Here is a 22,888-nt window from a genome sequence, read left to right on the forward strand (position 1 = left end):
CCAGAGTTGATAATCATTAAGTCACTTATCAAGCAGAAATGCTTAACATTCATTGTTAAGGGTGATCTTTAAATATCTCAGTTTAAGATTTGGCTCACACAAACTGTTGCTGTACAATCCTTTACTATGATAAGGTAATATTTGTCACTTGTCATGAAAAAAAATGATCAGCATAGATCCAAATGTATAACAATATAAAATGGTGATCTATATTGTATGTGTATGTGTGTGTATATATATATATATATATATATATATATATATATATATATATATATATATTAGTTCAAAATGGAGTGTATATTGTAAACTAGTGCAGTTAACTAGGGATGGTTTATGGTTTATATCCACCCTTTTTCTCACACATCCAAAACAGGTCATGGGGGACCGGAGCCTTTCACAGATTGCCTAAAATCATGTTTAAAACCTTGAAAGTCTTGAGCATCAGCAGTGACAAAAGGATTCTGGTCAGATAACATATCGGATCTGTTACTTTTTTAACGCTTAAAAAAAATCTTGGAAGGTTAAAACATTAAAAATAATAGTAATGAAAATAACAAAATGATTAGAGATTGTTTTATGTATAAAAAATAATAAAAGGGATTAAGTTGGAGCCTCCAGAAAACACTGAAAACTAAATCAGTAATTTTCTGGAAGGAGAAACATCAGAAATATGACTTTTGTTAGCAAGGATATTTTATATGCCTTAAAACATGTCTGCTCCTAATTCTTTTCCAAAACTACTTGAAGGTCAATGACAACAAGAGCAAAGTGTATGTGGCTCGTCGGTCCGAATGTGACGTTTACGGAAGAGTCATAGCTGTTCTCGCGATGCTTTAGTACGACCGTGGGATTTTGGAAATCGAGGGTTGTGGCTGAGGGGGTAAGTGACCACATAAACTGATAGCGAATGGGTAAAAAGCTGCGGTAAAAGACATAATTACTGGGACCGTGAGGTACTCGTGCTCCGTTACGACGAGACAGCCTCGAAACAAACGCTGACATCTCCTTTGTTTACAGTGATATTTAGCTCCTAATATGGCGACGCTAGTATGTTAACGCAGGGCTCAGGCTATTCCGTGGAAGCGACTGGAAGAGATGAGCGCTACATATGTAGTAACGTAATAGTGAGATGTTCATGTGTGTGATGTCTGTTAAAAATGAGCTGCTATATTTACAGCACAGAAGCTGTCAGATGATGGTAGCCCTGGATGCGTGGCTCAGTCGCTTGTTGTGCCAAAACAAGTGAAGCGATAATCCTCTTTATGATGACAACGAGTGTAAACAACCAAAGCAGCCGCCCTGCATCCATAGGCTTTGTCCAAATTTCCAGCTCTGCTTTATAACCACTGCATCCTCCAACCACCCTGTATTTACACATTTATGAGCTACATTTATTCTCACTAATTATTATTTGCTATAGCCCTATTTGTATACCGTCAGCTCTTGAACTATACATCATTGCATATCTGCAGGTGTGATATTTATTTACATATATATATATATATATCTTTTATTTATTTATTGTTATTTCAGGGCGAGGTAACAGGAATTCCTTAATATGAGTGATGATAAACCTTTCCTATGTACTGCTCCTGGGTGTGGACAGGTAAGTGTTTGATCACAGGTGTTTCATAAATCTCACGGTACAGATGAACATGACTGGATCCACATTTCCACATCCCCCCAAAAATATATATATACATTGATATACATAGATATATACATTGCAAACTGGTCACTTTTTCATTGACGTAGTATATAGACCCAAACATTTTTTTTTTAAAGTGCCATATGAGCACATTATAAACTAAAGCAAAAATGGTTTTAAATAACTAAGTTTAAAACCTATCCCATCATAGCAATACTGGAAACATTAACAATAGGGTACACTTCCCAACACCTACTCATATACATTGATTTGGGGCTCTAAGGAACTTAATCACAATGCCTAGCTGGTAATCAGGTGCTCTGTTTTTTGTTGTGATTTTTTTAAAGTAATTTTGACATACTCTATGTATTATATGATCTAAAACCCACTAAAGTGTAGGTTTTGGTCAAAATTTACACTTAACTATTTCATTTTTGTGCTAAAATACATAAAATTCAGATGAACTGAATTCAAAAAGTATTGAAATTTTCCTAAAAGACTCACAACCTGTCATCTAAAAAAAGATGCTCCACTTGTGAAATGTATGCAAATACCATTGCCAGTGATTTAAATGACAATTTGACCAATAAGCAATGATAATCTGCATTTTTCAAATTTAGTTTTACTTTGTAATTATTCCCTCTTGTCTGCATAGGAAACAAACAAATACTCATTAGAAAAATAAAGTATTTTGGCTCATCAAAGCAAAATTAACGTGACTAAATAGATCAAAATAAGCTTCTTAATTTATTTACTTACTGCTCATCTAATATCTGGAGATGCTTAATTTGACTTAATGTATATAAATGGGTCTTCAGAGTCCTGAGATCCTTTTCACAGTTCTGAGGGCATGTCTAGTGTATCACAGGTGTTAGATGTGTATTTGCTGTACTCAGTGAGTTTTCTGATAAGTACATATGTAGATCGTGCTATTAACCTTATGAAGTCCAATGTCCAGTGTTTGTTAGAGTCCATTTTACTTAGTCAGGTCTGCTTTCATAGTAACATTAGAGTTGCTTTGTTGCTGCTCAGTTGCTCGTGGTTTTGGTCAGCAGGATTTGTTTCTGTTGTTTAGTCAATACTCATAAAAATAAACGGGTTGGGCACAATTATATAACAGCTTTCGCAGTTAAAGCTTATAATGAGTTTCGACAGCCACACATTAGAGGCCGTAAAGCTGTCAAGCTAGAATCCAGCCATGACGTAGAAGACTAAATTATTGGTCAGAATTAAAATTTTAAGGTTTAAGTGAGACTTCTTTCAGTCACACTTGCTGTATTTTTTGAAACCTTGCATAGAGATTCACAAATGAAGACCACTTGGCTGTCCACAAACACAAACATGAGATGACCCTGAAGTTTGGCCCTGCTCGGAATGACACTGTTATCATTGCAGGTGAGTGCTCTGTTAGATGGAATATTCAGAGGTGATGGATGCTTTACATTTCCATCTCTGTGCTCAAGAGTTTCCTCCCTTGCAGACCAAACCCCAACGCCTACTCGCTTCCTGAAGAACTGCGAGGAGGTCGGGCTCTTCAATGAACTCGCCAGTCCTTTTGACCATGACTTCAAAAAAGCCACTGAAGATGAAATTAAAAAGGTGGTTCTCGCTGTTAAATGTGTAAGCAGATCATCTGAGTCTTGTCTGTGTTAATTCTTGTGATCATTTTGGGCTTCTTGTTGTTCCACAGCTACCCCTGGATTTGTCACCTCTTGCGACACCTATCATCCGCAACAAAATTGAGGAGCCCACAGTGATAGAGACACATCGAGATAGCCCTCTGCCTCATCCTGAGTCTACTACAAATGATGACAAGGTAGGCACTTTAAGCTGCCTCTGGCATTTTTTCTAACCATAGAGCATTTACAACGCTCTAATGAAGGGCGTTCTCTACTCCTGCGATCAGAAATTTGCAAATCCGCTTTGTGAAGCATTGGGACTTTCTGCTTAATATAATTTAATTTTGAACTCTTAACTTGTCTTATTCTGTTGTTAATACACTAAAACTGAAAAGATTAGCAGTACTACACAAATATTAGTTGGATTCAGACAAATACCTTTTACTTGATTGCTCATATTATTTATTCCTGATGTTGAGGAAAGAGTAACAGCATCTTATTATAGGAAACATTCAAGTAATCTGGTGTCAGTTAAACACTTCATTCAGCTAAGATCTTCTATGATGTTTCCAGGATTTATCTTTGCAGCCAGCCTCACTGCCAACATCCACTATAGTCCATCCTGCATCCCTCCAAGTTCCCAATGTACTCCTAGCAACCTCAGACGCTAATGTTGTAATACAGCAAGCTCTCCCATCGCCAACATCTAGCTCTGTTATTACCCAAGTCCCATCTACTAATAGGCCTATAGTGTAAGTAACCAAATGTGTCCGTTTCTTAAGATCCTAGTTCTATTAAATCATCGTTTCCTTTTCCAAATCATTTTTGTGCAGTTTTGCCATGGTGAGCTCATATTTCATGAGGCATGTGCTTATTTGTTTTGGGATTTATTTGCATTCTGCAGGAACATTTTCTTTTGGCTCTAAGTTCCGTCTTTGAAGAACAAAATCAGTGTTGCTCAAATATACAAATATCGATGAAAAATCTGAGACTTAGAGAAAAAAACATGAACGGGGTTTTCACATAATCATCACCGTCACAGCAAGTCTTGTGCTTTATTTTCCTCCAGTATCCTCTGATTATTGTCTTTGGCAGAGAGCCAAAATCAAAACCTAGTTAGAATTATTTATTTATTTATTTTTCACAAGGCTAACCGAAGAAAACTTCATTCAGTCGGTCGCAAAATGCTAACTGCACTCACAATTATACTGAGTGGAATGGTTTTCTTCCTGCCGATGTCCCACATGTTAGTCCATGCAACCTCTTTTGTCTCTTGAAAGACTAATTTTTTTAGTTAATCAGTTTATAAAAACCCACACTGCAGCTTTTCATCCAGCAGATGAAATTGACATAGCAGCACCTTCATTACTTTCATTATTGTGCACATGATTTACTAAGCAGGGCAAATTAGCATGGAAAGTTCTGCAGGCGATCTGCTAACAGTGTTCATGTTGTTCATCTTTGAACACAGATGCAGCTATTTCATTTTAATAATGACCAGTGTGATGTACCAAGAGCAGTGGGAGTCACAGGCACACAGTAGGAGCTGTAGGTTGTGGGCTTTGCACTTTATGAGTTTCTTTCCAGAAACTGCTTAAAAAGTCAGATAAAAGAAAGATGGCTGAAGGAGATTTAATATGTTCTGAAAAAAGGATGAAGTCTGATTCATTTGCATTCATTTTAGATTTGAGCTCTTTATTGTGTCATCTTTAATTTTGTGAGCTCATCACTTTTTTTGTATTTCCTTTTTAACTGAGCTCCCTTTTTTGTGGAAATTCTAAACTTTCCGAGCTTCATTTTATTGAACTTTATTGAGTCTTTGAGAGCTATAACAAGGTAATTTCCCAACTTTGGAGATAAATAAAGTCAGAGTCTCAGTCACAGCCTTTGACACTGAACCTTAAGCTCTCAGTGAAGATGTGCAGGAGAAAGCCAAAACTTTGACACCTGCACCCAAAGCTTTGAGTGACCCACCCCAAGCCAATTTATCCTAAATTAACTCTCCTATACACAACTATCCTTGCTATGTCAGGCACTGAAAAGGGCATGCTTATTTCAGGGTTAAATAGTGTATGCCACAAACCACAATAAGTCATGTTTATATAATTCATTGAAATACTCTCCTCTCAGATTTCTCTCTCTAAAAGGGAAACACCTTTCAGTCACAAACTTAATGCTAAAACAGGATTTTTTCGCTGGCATAGACGGTCAGTGAATCAGGTGCTAAATGCTTGTCGTACTCACAGTAAGGCTTCAAGAGGCCTTTCCCTTTAATAGTAGATATTCTTTAATATTTGAAATCCTGACACAGATGATTTAGTGAAGCCCTGTGTGTTTTCTTGACAGTGAAATCAACTTGTTACCAGAAGTCAATATCTGGGCAATACTGATGTCATTTATTAGGTCATAATATAGCAGTAACACTGGATCTTTTGAAGATATTGTTTGACTCTTTTTCTTACGGGTGCTTTTTCTGTTTGTTTGTTTGTTTTTTGTCTTGATTACACCTTAATTTCCATCAGTTTGCCTGAATATGACATCATGTCGTATATTTGTAGTCGCTCCTGTCTTTAATTTTGTGACATATTCCATTTTGTGTTAATCACAAAGCTTACTGTTTGCCTCACTGTGATTTCCTCTTTCCTCTTTCAGCCCAGTGTCTGGTACCTTCCCTGTGCTCTTACAGCTGCCTAATGGCCAGACCATGCCAGTTGCTATACCTGCATCTATTACAAGCTCAAGTGTACATATTCCAACTACAATTCCTGTAAGTTTTATGCCCAGTAATATTCTGTCAGCATTGTGTTTCATTGTGCTTTTATGCTACTTTCACACATGCACGGGGCAGAACTTTTCCTGATATCGTCTGGCAGAGGTGCTTTTGTGAATGTGAATGTTAGCCAGTCTTTACCCTTAACCTGCCAGCTCTGTGATACAAAGTCTTGTGTTGATGTGAGAAGCACAGGTAATATTTCTGTGAATTCACAGCTAGCAGGTAGTCGTCTAGTACCTGTTACCTGCATGCTCCAGTTAGGCAGCTCCCCCACCGAAACCACACAGAGTATTTCAAGGAGTGAGAATGCAGCTGAAGGAAATTATCTTATGCCGTATGCTGTATTTAAAAAAGTAATTTTTAAACGGTGTTTATCCTGACATTTTCTGGAGTTCATGTGTGAAAACACTTTTGTGTAGAAGCTGAATATTTTGGTGTTTATTTGATTAAACGGATCAACGCGCAGCACCCATTATTTACAGGACAAATAGAGGAGTCAGAGCTATTTATTACTGAAATAATCTTGTTGTGAAGTTTATTTAGTAGCTGTTGTGCAGCTTTTGAGCTTCTGCGGCAGATGTAATGTGCCCGGTTGTCAGTCGCCAACTGCTGTTTCCATGGAAAAGAAGGAATTAACTAATGAACGAAAGCATTTGTTTTCACCAAATGAGTCGATTGATTTCATGCTCGACTGATCACCAGTTTACATATGAAATGTTGTTTTCCATTTAACGTGAAAACACAGGAATTCCACTGTTGCTTTCAAACATTAATGGACAGCAACGCGAGTGATTACAATTCAAATCCCTCTCGGATGACATTGATATTGAGCTATTGCGATACATTAAATTAACCTCTTTTTTGTTTGTTGTTTTTGTTTGTTTGGGTTTTTTTTGCTGTAGTTGGACAGAGGGACTGTTTACAAAGTTGGCACCTCAGATTTGGCAGTCAGTGTAAAGCTGGAGAGGCTGACTGAAATAATGGACTTTAGAGTTCACTTGTGGCAGAGACACAGGATTTGGATGAGGTGCAGCGGGCTTCTGTCCAGCACGTTTTACTCCTGTTTTTTCTTGTACAATCAAAATCAGCGCCCGTAATTTAAAGTGGAAGCCATAGATGATGCCACTCGTTTATTTTGCGAACAGCGCGGCTGCGTGTCATCTAGAAATATGTTGTAAATGAAGGCCTTGTTGGTATTTCTTGAACTCTCCCATGTGGTTGCCTGTCTTATTGTTCACTGTAGTCCTGATTATCTATGTGGAACACTGAGCAGCAGTCGATTATCTCCTGATAGAGGCACAGCAGGGAAAACCTCTGTCTTCCTGGTCTGTGGGGATATGGAAAGCCTTTGACAAGTAAAGGAGGGCAAAAGTAGATGGAGAACATGAGCCACCAGTGGGCCTCCCTTTCACTCGATCAAACCCCCTCCCCCCAGCTCTTCCCATCTCCCTCTGTCTCATTGTCAGCGGCTGTGAGAGGAGGCCCAAGTCTGGCCTTCTGACTCATGTCTCTCCATCCTCTCTTCAGCTTCCCTGTCCATATGCTCTCACGCAGGCAGGCAGAGGTTCATTAGCGTGCACACTGCATCTCCATGTGGCGCTGCCTCCACAAAATAACAGGCCATCCAACCTAATGAGGCTGAGATATGAGGAAACTCTGAGAGCCTGCCATGGCTGTGTGTGTATGTGTGTGTATGTTTACGTTGTGGGGGGAGCACTGGGTGCCTTTTTACTGCCGAAGACTAATTTTCTCTGTGCTGATTTGTGTCTGTGTGTCTGCTGTCAGCTTGTCAGACCTGTCACCGTAGTGCCTAACGTCCCTGGAATCCCAGGACCTCCCTCGCCACAGCCTCAGCCGGCCCAGTCAGAAGCAAAGCTGGTATTTATTATCTCTTCTTTAATTTACATCAAATGTTGTTTCCACACCGAAGCTGTTATTCCCCATTTGAGAGAGGTGATAACAGCCAAGGTAATGAGAGAGTCTAATGAGTAACAATAAGACAATAAGGTTGCTTTCTTCATAAGTGATGAGCAGAACTGGGTTTGTAGTATCAAAAAAATGGTGCAGATGATTTATTATTCCATGTGCAGTGTGTCCATTGGCTGATTTACTCAGTATTTTGTTACATAAATAAATGATTAATCAATTATTTGAGAAAATAATTTGCAAATTAATCAGGAACAGAATAAAAACACTTGTGCCTGCCCCGCTAATTTAACATAATCCATCTACAAAAAACCAAAAATGCTTCAGATATCTCTCTGTAGGGAGAACATGGTCGTTGTTGTCCTGTTTTAACAGTGATAGTTGAAGGGCAGAGATACAAAGTGTTATGTGGGAAATCAGTGGCAATGTGATGAAGCACGGATCACAGAACCTGTAAGTGTTCGCAGCATGCTCCGCCTTTGGAAATTAGCAGCTAAACTGCAGAGAGGAGGTGTGTGTGTTTGTGTGTGTTGGGAGGGTAGGATTGATCCTGACTCGTGAGAAGGAGGAAGAGGAAGGAGTAAAGGGAGGGGCAGGGAGTTGTCGGGGATCATGGGGTATGGAGATGACAAACGCAGAGACAGCGTTGAGCTCAGCACGCCGTCACAAGGGCCAACCAGAGGGGGGCTACCTGCGAGAGCCAGCTGGGGGCATCCTGGCACACGCTCAGCGAGGCACATTAAGTCGGCCTCACCCTGCATGGAACCTTTTGTTCAGCAGAATCCTGCCTGACCTGCATCCCCCCTCTTACTCACGGCGCCTCCCACCGCACTCAGCTCATCAGCAAACACCTAATGAGCCTGCGTCAAGAAAACAGACCCCCAGCTCAACCTGCCTGCTCCCCACCCCCACCTAGCTCTCGGGGGGCGCGGAGACGGCACTTTACAAGGACTGATGATGCTGCAAAGACCACAATAATGATAATTAACTTGCTGAATTTAGAAGATTATGCTGTTAATTAGTTGCAAAATAAAGATAAGTAATATAGTAGCAGATGGTTGAATAACACCCATGAGATGGAGGGTTATTACACTGATGAGGTTTCCATGGCAGAAATGAAATATGAATCTGACTGGCTTTTCCCTCTTTCTGTGGGCCATTCCAAGAGAATAATATCTTGTTTCTGCCAGAAGAGCTTCTGGAAGGGTATTACACGATAAACTAATTTGGTAGATAGATTGGTCTGGCAAAGGTAGTTGCTAGAATAATGTGGTCCTCTGTTTTCTCATGTAAATGCATTCCCTCTCACTCCGTTATTGCTTCCAAAGGCTCATTCACTTTCACCTTGTTTGTTTGCGTCTTTGATGCTAGAGGAATTGACCTGTGAATTGCAGGGATTGTTTGTGTGTAACATGGTTAGAGGTAGTGTTAAAAGACTCCTTTATTAATAGTTTTATCCAGATCACGTTTCAACATGTGCAAAATAAAATTAAGAATGCGGGAAATGAAAAGCTTAGGATGCAAGTACATTTTAAGCATAGCTCTAAAGATGTCATAAACATTCTGAAACCCTTTCACAGTAATTTTCCTCTTTACGTTATTCATTTTAATACCCTGTTTCACTATATTATTCCATATTAATTACTACTTATTTACTACATTGTTTTACCTATTTTACTACTCATACAGTTTGTACATACACTCAATGTATGGGTCCAACATGAAATCACTGGTCCAGTAAATTCATTGATACTGCTGTAGACCTTGGCTTATGTGTTAGCTACCTTTACAGCAAGCAATAGAAATATTGTAGCTACTTCATATCATCAATTGACACTAAGCCCAAATGTTTCCTGACCACATGCTTAGCAAGTTGAGGTCTGTGCTGTAACTTGACACAGTATTCCACTAGTTCAAATATGGCTATTTTTAAGATAAATAACATTTCAATGTTTTTATGTGTTGTATTAGCTTACTGCAGTGTTCTTAGAAAGTATTCAGATCTTTTTTCATGATCCAGTCCTGTTTCCTGAAGTTGATCTTTGAAATGTATCACAGCTCATGTCCAAGCCATGAAATCATAGAAACTGTCTGTAGACCTGAAATTGTGAAGTATAGATCAGGGAAATTTCTAAAGCCACCGTCACCTGACTAACAACGCCTCTACAGTGACGCACGGTGGAGGCAGCATAGTGCAGCGGGACTGTGGAGGGGGGTTTGTGAGCAGTGCAGACAGACAGACTGGTTAGTTATAGTATAGATTATTACAGCTGCAAGTTGAGAAGAAAGGAAACTTGTTCCAGATTACATAAGAACTGAGACTAGGGTCCAAGTGTCCAACTATAACCCTGTACTATAAAACATCTTAGCATACAGCCACATTTAAGAACGAGAACCTACCCTGTAAGTCTACAAAGACAAAATATCAGGATGCTTTTGTAAATGAGAGATTTTAGTTTGCTTATTGATATGTTGTAGAATAAAAATTTTGGTCCACATGAGTAACCTTTCATTTTCCCCAGTAAAAGTAAAAGTATACAATCCGTAGTTTTTGTGCTCTGTTGTACATCACACTGTGATAGACAGTGAATTTTTCAGAAATACAACTTTTTAATGGCCACACCTTTTAATGTGCACTTTAGCAGACCATATGGCCTCCTTTTTTACATCACTTGCTTTTTACATAATGTTTTCCTTCTTGTACTAACCTGCTTTGCCAAATTCTGTTTCCAGAAATTGAAAGCCACATTAAGCCAGCAGCTTCCTCAGGTAACCAATGGAGATGGTGGTGAAATCCAAAGCAGCGCTGTAACACACACCGCTGCCCCTGCTTCTCCTGTCCCGACTCCAACCCCAACTCCAGCCCCGACCGCAATCCTTACTCCGGCTCCTCACCTGCCCACAACCGAGGCACCTTCTCCACATTCTCTGCAGCAGCCAGCCACCTCCACGACAGAGACACCTGTAAGTACTTATATCTTCACAGTTTATTGTTTTATTAATATTTCATATAAGAAGCTACTCTTGTGTGTCTTAAATCTTCAGCTATATTTGAATGTAGACTAATGCAAAGAGATCATCCATTTTTGTTGCTTATTAAAGTATTTAATCACGGCTGCCGTGTCCTTTGGTTTTAAAATGTTGCAGAAGTTCATACAGGTAACAGGTACAGTGAGAGTGAGGGTAAATCTTAATATTGTGTGCGATTACCTGTATAAACAATTTATTTTTAATTTAAGCCAGTACATCAGCAGGGCCATTATATCGACTGATATTAGCTGTTTGCAGATAAAATATCAATACAATTATACATCATAAATATCAATGCAAATATTAGCTGTTTGTATTGACATTTCTAATTAGTGCTAAATAAACATTATAAAAGTCATTGTGTAGTGTGTCCACCAGACACAACAATCAGCTGTTCAAACAGAGTTGGGCAGAATATAAACGAATAATCTCCCTTTCCTGTTGTGTTTAATGGCAAAGAGTGATGGCAAAGTGGTCACTCAGTAGCAGGACCACTTCCAATTATACTTTCCATTATTAGTATTGTTGTTGTTGTTGTTGTACAGGCTTCCCCGGTGCCCCCTGCACCAAACCCACCAAGCACAGGGGGTCGGCGGCGCAGAACAACGAGCGAAGACCCCGACGAAAAGAGGCGTAAATTCCTGGAGCGGAACAGGGCCGCAGCTTCTCGCTGTAGGCAGAAGAGGAAGGTGTGGGTCCAGTCTCTCGAGAAGAAGGCTGAGGACCTCACCTCCATGAACGCACGCCTACAGGTGCTTTTTACGTATTTCTTTCATCTGCTGCATGTAAAAAAGACCCAAAACAAACCACTCTTTTGTCTCTCTTTGTTGTGCGCTCAGATCTATTAGTGTGTCATTTTGTGTATGTACGTGTTCGTACTCTGTGGTGTCTGTTTGTCATTGTACGATGTTAGCGTATGCGTCCGTACACAGACTTTTCCCTTCTGCGGTGATGAAGTCATTAAAGCCGATTAAGAAGAGCTGCCGTGTGACAGCAGCGGTGTGTGAGCCCTTTACATCGATGTGTCCCTGTCAATAAAGATGTATCCTCCAGATGTCAGCCGCACACAAGCGTGTCTTCGCTTCTGTCTCAGCAGTTTACTGAATGGCCTCAAAAATCTCCTAGGGAAAGGTGTCTTTTTGAACCTTCATTTCGCTGGAAGCAATTAGGATCTGATGCTGACAAGTTCGAAACAGTTCATGTATCTGCTGTCTCTGTTGATAAGTGTGAGCCGGGGGTGCGGCACATCGGTGTTCCAGACAATTAAATGAGATGTGGTGTTTATTTGCTCACTGTCTTATTTTTCTATGAAAGCAGAGTAAGATGTGCAGGGTGGAGGAGGGAATACACAGCAGCGCAAAATAAATGGGTTCACGTTGTTAATATCGTCTGGTTCAAAAAGAAGTTATCAGCACTTGTCAGGCGGCGCTACTTAGGATTTTATTTAAATAAAGGCAGATGAAAAGGAAAGGATAGGTGAGTGAATAAGGTTATGAAATCAAAGAGTTTTATCTGTTAACTGCAAAAAAAAACGGAACAACATGTGGCTGAGAAGAAAGGACGCTTCATACGAGGGCATTAATCAGCGGTGCTGCTTTCTTTTTTTTAAACCCATGCTGACATGGCCCAGCTGATCAGCAAAACTGCCTCTAATGATGCACAATTATTTTAACATCATCCTTAACTGGCTTTTTAATGAGGTGTCAGACCAGGCAGCTCACAGAGCTTCCAGCATCACCGAAGGCCCATTTGCTCGATTTCGATTAAATCACAAAGTTCCAGATAAGTTTTTCACTCTCAAAAGTCCATTTTAGTAACCGTTTAAAATACAATGTCATAAAATGACGCAGTTTGGCGTTACTGGAGCTGGAATGTTTGGCACATGTTTGTCTCTGTCGTGAACTAGTGGGCATGTTTGAAAATAGTGCCTGTTTTCTATTGCCTGTAAATGAAATCGGTCATGGTGGAAGCACACTGAATACAGTGTTGGCTGGATGTGATACATGCGCTCCTTCCAGCTGTGTTTAAATCTGTCTTACAATAGCTCAACCCTGCCAAAACCAGCTAGACTAAACAGATGGAATCAAATAAATTGGCTGCTTTTAGACTAATAGATTAAGCCACCCATAGTCCTTTAAAGGAGAAGAGCCCGAGCTTAAATCCGCCATTGGGTGTTCTGTGGGCCCCTGGCCGCTCTAAATCCAGTTAAAGTCACCTTCAACGTAATGTGGCTCTCTTTTACGACATGCAGAAATCCTCACCTCCCTCGGGAGCTGTAACGACGCGAGAGCGTAAATCTCAGCAACATCTACAAAGTTGCTCTGACAATCCGAACAGCTCACCTCTGACAAATGCGCTGGTCGCTAGCCAGTGAAGGCTCATAATTATTGTGCAGGAAATACATAAATGAAAAAGTGCATACTTGATTCTGAATTCATTTGTTGTATTGTTACCTTCCCCCTGTGTTCACCGGTTCTCATCTGAGTCTTTAGAAGTTTGACTGGTCGTGTGGGCGAGGTCTTTAAAATTCAACTCTGCATTTCCAGTAATAATTCATTAGCGATAGAGTTTTTCATATAGAGAGGGCACACAGCCACATTCAAGTTGCTTTTGGTGTGTCTTCATGCATATGTGAATTTATTATAGTGTATATATGCAGATTTTGGGGTTCATTTTTTTGCAGTAACATTCCCACTGTAGCATATTGTGTAGCTTTGCTAAACCTGGAACTCATATTTACCCAATTTAGCTCATTGCTTACAACAGGAATAAAAATAATAATCATAATATTTGCATTTACACAATTACCAGCTAACCTTTTATCTAGTTTGGAAAATCATTTCGTAGGATTTGATCTGTGTGCACCTGTCGTTTATATATCTGGCATGCTGTTTGCTCCAGTGGCCATTTCACTGATCGCTCTTGTGTGTCTCCTCACTCCTCAAGACTGAAGTCACCGACCTGAGGAACGAAGTGGCTCGGCTGAAGCAGCTTCTTCTGGCTCATAAAGATTGCCCTGTAACCGTCATGCAGAAGAAATCTGGCTATCACAGTGAGTAATGCTCCATTATTCTCAGCCCGAGGCTTCTGGAGAAACGTGTCTAAAAATGAGCTCCGGCTAACCACTAGAAGGACGTGTGGCCAAACAAAAAAGAGCCGTTGACATATTGGCTTCCTTTCTTCTGTTAGTTTTTGACAAACTTTGCAAAAGTTTGGATATTTATGGGTGCTGGTGTATGAGACAAATTCTCACTGGCGTTGTTGTCCCATTCCCGTGAAGAGGCCACAGGTGGTATTCGCACTTCCTCCTCATTTGATACCAACATAAACATTTGTTAGATGAAGTGAAATGTCTGCTGAGTGCGTCTTGACGGATGTTCAGGAGAAAAAAAAGGTGCCAGGAACTGAATTATAAAGGATGATAAGGATGCTTTTTATGTAAGCATTCATTTATTTGTTGTTTGAACATCTTTAGCTTACAATAATCGTTTTAGTGGATATTTGAATAAGCAAGAAGAGTGTGCCATTTGTAGCCTATTTATTTATTCAAATTGCTGTTGTCAACCCAGACTGTACAGCATCATCACAAAGTCTCATTTAGAAACATATCACCTATTTTTCTTTGTTTCCCCAGACCGGGGCTCTGTCGGTCTGATTTTTTGGTCATAACTCACCTTCCTTCACAGATGAGCCAGCATGCAGCCAGAGCAAATGGGCTCCAAGTCACTTCTCCACTGCTCTGAACACCTCTGCTGACTTGTATTGACAATGATTGCCACTGAAATGAGTCTATTAAAGCAGCAAGCTTGACAGTGCTGCAGACCATTCTCATTGTGGGGTGGCCACCAAGCTCCACTGTTCATTATGCATCTCTTATTGCTAACCATCCCACAGACGCATGTCATGTGCATTATGGGACTGATGGTTTCCAGGCTAGAGTGGGCTGTCATAGCCAAGTCTCATTTGGTGCAGACATTTTTAGCAGAATCCACAGATAAAGTGGGTCATCTTTCTCACATGGTTGCTGAGGGTGTCAGCAAACACGTTTGTTACACTTTATGGAAAAATAGAACTTTATTCTAATACCACAGTTTATTAATTTGGTTCATGCTAACAGGTGTGTTTGAGTTTCAGAAATCCTAGAAGGAATGCCAACTATTATGAGAGTGAAAGGAAGTAAGGTGAACTCTGATTGAATGGCAGAATACAAAGATTCCCAATAGTTTATGATATCCACCTTAAAAAAATAACACCCTTGTGTTCATTTAAACTAGTTTTTCATTAGTTGTGGGACAAAGCATCAACACAAAATTACACTCAACAGCCACTGTATTAGCTTGTTAGCGCAACAGTCTCTTCAGCCAATCACACAGCAGCAACTCGGTGCATGTGGACATGGTCAAGATGACCTGCTCAAGTTCAAACTGAGTATCAGAATGTGGGAGAAAGGGGATTTACTTTGCTGACAGGCTGGTTTGAGTATTTTAGAAACTGCCAATCTTACTGGGATTTTCACACACAACCACCTCTAGGGTTTACAGAGAATAATCTGAAGTGAGCGGCAGTTCTCTGGCAAAAATCCTTCGTTGATGCCAAAGCTAAAGCTCTTCTGCATATCTTATAACTAAATTATGCAGAAGAGCATCTCTGATGACTTTGAACCTTGAAGCAGAAGACCACTCCTGTCAGCTCACTAAAATTGAAAAATAGAAGAGTGGAAAAATGTTGGCTGGTCTGATGAGTCTCCATTCATTCATAAATTGTGATGGTAGGGTCAGAACATGGTGTAGACAAGATGACAGCATAGATCCATACTGCCTTGTATCAAAGGTTTAGGTTGTTGGTGTAATGGTGTAAGGGATGTTTTCTTGGCGCACTGGGCCCCTTAGCACCAAGTGAGGATTGTTTAAACACTACAACCTACCCAAGCATGGTCACTGATTATGTCTGTCTCTTTATGATTAGAGGGTACACAACTTCTGATTACTGCTTCTACCGTGAACCATGTCTCAAAGCTGAGATCATCTGAAAATGGGTTCTTGAAAATGACATGCTGTTTGACAATAAAGTCAGTGCACTCATAACTGTATGTGATGAGTACAGTCATGTCAGTATAGCACAAAATTTCTTCCAGCACCTTATTGCATCTATGCCTTGAATCATCAAGGCAGCTCTGAAGACAAACTGGGGTCCAGCGCTATACTACCAAGTTGTACCTAATAAAGTGGTTAGTCTCTATATATCACATAGTGATACTTAATGATACACTGCTAAAGACCTAGATATGTTCATTTGAACAAATTTTCTTCAATATTTGACTGACTAGAGCCGTTACTTTATTTCCTCCTGTGGTAGTTTTAACTAAATGGATGAGCTGAAACACACAAACAGAAGTAAACTAACCTGAATTGAAGAAGTTTTATTTTTGTTATTTTTGTTTCCTTTTTCATGTGTTTGACAGTCACATTTACTAACTTTAACCTGTGATGGTTTTAGCTCTCTCTCGCAGCTGCTTTTGTATTAAAACTGAACTGTTTACTAAGTGCTGCTGAGATATTTCGGTCCATCCATCCACGACTAATAGCGAACATCTCTCCTCGCTTGCTAACTGCCATTCTCACACTTAAAACTGCAGCATTAACAAAGGGGTAATTTTCTTTTCATTTGTGTTTATTTCAGATTACTCCACAGTCCTCCATTTATTCCCCGACACCAACAGAATTACCCCCTGGGGCTTGAGCACCTCAGTTGAGAATCACTGAAATAAACTATTTTGCTAATTAGTAAAGCACGTTATTTAATTGTGAGTGAGTCATGTAAAGCGCTCCGTTTTCTCAGTGTTACATACCCCATAAGGCCACACTGGCCCTCCAGAACCTGTAATACCCTTCATCGTCCTGCCCAAGCGTAGACATGGCAGGTGGGAGGAAATTACCCAGACTGCCCCACAAACAAGCCAGGCCATGCTTTCACTTGGCACACTAAGCTGTCCATCTGTCTACAGTGAACCCCACTTCAGGAACCAAGAGAGCGGAAAGAAGCTCCTGTCGGTCCAGGGAACCAGAATTTTAGAGCATTATGAAATATCGGGCAGCCAGCACTTGCCGTTGTTAGGAGCAATAATGCTCACTTGAACATGAAACAAAAACCACCAAGCTGATTTATTCCGAGGCTGACCTTCTGCGCAGTAAAGCAGCGAGGGAGTTTATGGCTCTTTGACATTCGCTCGCACTAAATCACGCGGTCAAAGTCCAGCCAAGAAGGCAGATGAAACCTCTAATGTGGAGACATTTGTATCGCTCTTTAATTGCGTCTTCCTGCTACGGAATTTCTATTTTACGTTCCCGAGTACGAAACCCAGCCATTAATTACAAAGTGCCATCACAAGTGACTTCATATCATTAGCAATATTAATTATCATTGTGCTCCTTATTCCTTTATGAAACAGAGCATGAGAGTGGAGTCTTTTTTTTCCATCAGGATCCAATTAATTCAATGCAACTGCCTAACAGCTGGTGGCATTTCGACTCCAAGTCTTGCCTACTCTCCAGTGTGAGCATCATTAAAATCAGGTGCTGTAATCATCTGTCGCTGCAGTAGTTGGCAAGGTAACAAAAAACAAATGAGAATGCAGTTAGGGATGGGAAACACAGCCACATGCCCCAGAATGTAATGTACCCTTATGATGTGGGTTTAAATTGACATTGGAGCTTTAATTAAAGGAAGGGGTGCAGAAGTAGCATTATGGGGATTAATGAAACAGTTTGCATACGCTACATGCAAATAGCTGTTTTACATCTGATTAGGCCTGTGTGACACAGCTAGCCCAAGCCTTCTGAAGAGTATCCGGTAAAATAAAAACGGCTGCTCCTCAAACCCCCTTTATTTCAGTTTTTTTTTTCTGACGTCGTTGCAGTTACCGACAAAGATGAGAGCTGCGAGGAGATGTCCGTCCCGAGCAGCCCCCAGAGCGAGGCCATTCAGCACAGCTCCGTCAGCACCTCCAACGGGGTCAGCTCCTCCTCCACGACCCCGGCCGTCTCCGCCCCGTCCGGCGCTGCCGCCACCGCGTCAAATCAGAGCACAGAGGAGAGCCAAACGCGGAGGGGCGCCAACCAGTCTCAGCCTTCAGGGAGTTGATCGTCCCAAACTGTGCCCGAGCGTCATCGCCGGAGTGCCGTCGCCTCTACAGTCTCTCTGACGAGCAGAGCAAAGGGATTCTCTCTGAGCTTCAGTTCGGACCGTACTGTTTTTAATTTATTCCTGATTTCTTTTATGTTTTGTCCATTTTGTAATTTATAGGCAATGCTTTTAAAAATGCAATGTTTTCTCTGGAACCGATGAAGACAAAAGAATAGGCACTTTAGGTGTAAGATGTAAAACACGTGGTTCTTAAGTGTTTGGAGTTTTTTTTGTATTTGTGTGACTTATTTATTAATCTTATGGGTTTTTTTGTTTTTAATTTAAAGGCTATCAGCTTCAGCGGTTGATCAGCGAATCGTTAGCGACCGTACCAAAGCGTGCCGTGGCTCATTTTGCAGTTTGTTTTCTTGTTTCGTCTTCACGACGTTTTGTAAGCACTATCTTTACAATGAAGTAGAACTGACACTTTTTATTTAAAAGTAACTTTACTTTGTTCCATTTTGCACATATTTGAGAGATATGACGGGTTTACTTTAAAGACAGTCCGTACATTAAGTACAGGCAGCTCTGTTTTTGTTTTCCTTTAGAAGTAGATTAAAGTACTGTCGCATCACACAAACGTAAATGTCTGAATCAGATTTGAACTTTGACTGATTTTCTGTGAGTGAGGTCAGCTGTAGTTGTGCAATTTGAATGTGTGAGCTCGCCTCTGCCTGTAGGGTAGTCTTCTGGAGGTGAGCCGATTAGGAAACGTGTGTTATTTCATTAACATTCCACCTGTAGTCTGATTGTTCCTGAAGCAGTGATTGTAGGATTGCAGTACCTTATTTTCCATTACTCAATCATGGTGATGTTGACTTCATTCAGTGCCATTAATGTTTTTGTATAAATGACTTGAGTACATTTTTAATGCAGATTAGTTTGAGTTGATTGCCGTAATTTCCGATTTTAAGGGTCTCAGTAGAGGAGATCTCCTGCTTTGTATACTGTCTCTGCTTTATAAGTGACTCTTAATGGCTTTAGCGTCTAATGCGGAGCACGTAATGACATTAGGCTGTTTTCATGGTTGCAATTCTAGGTGACATTTTTAGAAAACATTGTAAATAACATCAACGATACGTTGTACGTGATCTTTCTTGGTATTATGTACTTTGTTTTTATAGGATTGTCCGGATTCAGTAGCTGAGCCCTTTTGATTAAATTAACTTTGTAAGCAGTTTAAAAACTGACCTTAACAGTCTTATTAGGATATGCATTTTTTCTTCCAATAGGTCGTCATGTAAAACGAAAGCATTGAGATGTGAACTGGAATCACATCATGTATATTAAACTACTACAAGTCTGTAAGAATTGTGAGCATTTCATTCAAATAATTGTAAGAAGTCAAATTACACCATGAAGTCAGTTTGCCTTTTTCTCTTAGTCTGTACTGGCTTACTACTGTGTAGTTTTACAAGAAGCTAACTCATTGTTTTCCTAAAGTATGATTTTACTGTTATGTGCTATCTGCATGAGATAATAATTCTCTGCGAGAATTTAACTGTTTATTTGATAATGTCTCAGATAAATATAATTAAACGAGTTATTACAACTTGAGTTGTGAAAACTTTGGTTACTTGTTTTACTTTTTGGCTTAATTGCTAAAATAAAAAAAAAAGGGGTGTGATACTGTGTTGAAAGTGTACTTGTAACGTGAAAGTTCTGTATAAAATTTGAATTGATAAGTTGTTGTAATAAACCTTTTAATATCTCTTTAAAGTCGATCTCTGCTTCTGATTAATTTGCCTGTGATGTCACATGAATTAAGCACAGGTGGGATTAAACTCCGTTAATATGCTTCTTATACGAATCTGTAATTTGGTATGTGACAAACCCAGATATGAAACCACAGTGTAGAGCTGTGATAAGCTCGAACATTTACTGTGGTGTAGACTGCCACCTTGTGGAAGATCTGCAGGTGTATTTGTGATCCAGAGTCCGTGCAAAAAAATATATATATATGTGACTAAACAATACATGCTCAAACATTTTACCACCACCCCTGTAGTTTCTTGTGTTTTTTAAAATCTAATGTTCTTGTTCAGGTCAGGTTAGCAGATGTTTTACTCTATGAGTAAATGAAAGAACTTCGCAACCACTAAACTTTACAGAATCATGACTGTGAAAACTGTACCCAACTTCAAAATCTCCCTTTCACAGTAATGACAGTTCATTAGGAACACTAACACCCCTATTGTGTGGAGTTTAGCTGATAGTACTTTCACAAGAATCAGTATCTTTGAGCAGAATTTATTGACATCATCAGTGCTGAGCCATAAAACCTCCAGGAAGCAGGATTAGAGTCCAGCTTCAACATCCTTCACTTGCAGCACTTCCACAGCAAGTCCTCCTCCTCCTTCCATTCAAATGTGATTTTTCTTTATTTTTTGGGATATATTTTGCCACAAAGAAAAGGGGCAGGTTGCTCTTGTACTTGTTGTACTTGTGATGCTTCATTTTCATTTTCTTTCCTTGGTAAAGTATCAGTTTGACTGCTATTGTCATTTTCTTTCACTTATCTTAGGAGGGACAGTAACCGGGGTAAAGCATGGATTGAGACAATATTCATACATATGGCCAATTTAGAATAAGCAATAAACTAAATCAATGCATGTCTTTGGAGTGTGGGAAGAACCGAGAGAGAACATGCAAGCTCCATACAGAAATGTCCCAGAGTGGATTCAAACCTAGGACCTTCTTGCGGAGAAGCATTGTGTTAACTACTGCACCGCTGTTCATGTCAACTTTTAATAAAAAACAAACAACTCCCATCAAAAGAAATAACAAATATGCTCATGAGTCCATCTAACATTTCCCAGAACACTTATTACTTGTACAGATACTCAGTACTCCAGAACAGTCCCGCACTCAGTTCACTGTAAAATGTATCAGCTTGTTTACACAACAAAATATCCGATCTATATTTATCCCTTGAATATGCTAAACGTTAAATACCATCAATCAACACTTGAGACTAAAAGACACCCAAATAGTCATGGATGAGCTGATGATCTTTGTGGCGATTTTCAGCTCCTCAAAGATTGAGGCCCTAATTCAAAACAACCCAACTGAGATTTTTAAGAGGGATAAAATTCAGAGGAATGAAACATTTTTGCAGGGTTCAGTTAAATTTAAATAGCAATGGCCAAGAATTGTGTGCAGTTTCAGTAGGTAGGAAAAAAGAATAGAATATCTCTTTATTGTAATTTTACACGTACAACAAAGTTATGTGTGCAGGAGTAAAATATAAATAGTAAGGCAGCAGGAATAAATAGCAAACACAAGAAATTTATACAATCAAAGCACATTGGCGAACGAAACAAAGTGACTAAAAAGTTAATAAATTGCTTAAACTACATGCAAACACAAAAGTCATTGAACTATTAGAAAGTTACTGTAAAATGCAGTTGAACTAGAGGCTTTAATTACATACCTCACTGCTCCATTACACTGGCTATGATGGGACTTATTAATTCACCAGCACCAGCTCAAAGTGGCCAGCAGGTGGCGTTACATCCAAACGCAATAGAAGAGACTTACTTTTAAGGTATGTACCACTACCACTAATGGTAAAACATACATAAATTATTGTTAAAAGGAATCGCCGAAGAGCAGCACTGTTTTCTAAATTAAGGGAGATCAACCCCCACATTAAAATAAACACATGTTCATCTTTTTTTAATTATTTTTTTTTATAACACGTGGTGAACAACAGACTGTTTGCTTTATATGATAAAGGTTTTTTTCATGTACAGGAGACTTTTGCAGAATTTTGCCCGGCAACACTGCCTGCACTCTGGCGCTCAGTAACATTGCCTAACTAGGGCAGCCTTGATTAGCTGCTGATCACAGAGGGACAATTGTAAATTCTACTATGTAGGTCACAGCACTGGCTTATAACACTTTTCCTGGATGCTTCAGTATATTTTTACAAAGCTGGAAGTGTATAATCTTAGAGCACCTCCTGCATATTCGACAGTAAATCAAAGCACTGAAGAAAAGCAGAGCACCACCGTGAACTGTTTCACCACACACAGAATTTTGATTGTTTAATTAAATTCCCCTTGGCAAACAGCTCGGTGTTATTCATTATTCATTCCATAATTATTTTAATGCTAATTTGATGAGGTTTTTTATTAATTAATGCAGAACATTTCAGAGGTATCGCCATTTTTTGGCTGCTGCAGCGGGAAGAAAAGCTTACAGACAGTTAGTCTTACAGCTTTTTGGGTGAATAATCCACAGAATTTCTTGTTTTCCCAGCATCAGATTCCAGGAAATTATTAGCCTAATTGGGAAAGAAAAGCAACAGAAATAAAGACGGCCAACTGGAGTTGAGAGTCCCCCTGTTTTAGGCTCTCGATAAATGAGCAGGATAATAATGTGGTGCTGATCTGCTGATCTCCAGCTGTTCCCATAATTCGACAGGTATTGCGCTTTGGCCCTTAGCAGTCTGCCTCAGCAGACTGGCACTTAATTAGGCAAGGATTAAGGCCAAACTGCCTCATTTACGTGAATTGTATCACAAATACAAACTGGATGGCCCTTTTCCTTCAAGGGGGCATCTGGGCTAGATTTTTAAAAACGCAGAGGAAGCTGAAATGAAGAGGCTCCAGGCCTTTAACTCCAGATTTCTCAACAATGGGGATCACCCCCACCCACCATGCTGAGAGGTGCTGTTTTTGAGCACACGCTTTTTAACCCCTC

At 39.8% G+C, this 22,888-nt stretch overlaps 1 protein-coding gene across 1 annotated transcript; it reads left to right on the plus strand.

The window, feature by feature from the left end:
- Positions 1-817: 817 nt before the first annotated feature.
- Positions 818-19,900, plus strand: atf2 (activating transcription factor 2). The gene is made up of 12 exons (XM_004557758.3): positions 818-883; positions 1,537-1,609; positions 2,950-3,046; positions 3,132-3,250; positions 3,342-3,467; positions 3,844-4,022; positions 5,923-6,037; positions 7,829-7,921; positions 10,703-10,933; positions 11,545-11,751; positions 13,946-14,051; positions 17,916-19,900. Exons 2-12 carry the CDS (start codon positions 1,562-1,564, stop codon positions 18,137-18,139), a joined length of 1,545 nt encoding a protein of 514 aa, XP_004557815.1. The 5' UTR covers positions 818-883; positions 1,537-1,561; the 3' UTR covers positions 18,140-19,900.
- The last annotated feature ends 2,988 nt before the right edge of the window (positions 19,901-22,888 follow it).

The sequence above is a fragment of the Maylandia zebra genome, linkage group LG16, assembly GCF_041146795.1.
Source record: "Maylandia zebra isolate NMK-2024a linkage group LG16, Mzebra_GT3a, whole genome shotgun sequence".
NCBI classification, from domain to species: Eukaryota; Metazoa; Chordata; class Actinopteri; order Cichliformes; family Cichlidae; genus Maylandia; species Maylandia zebra.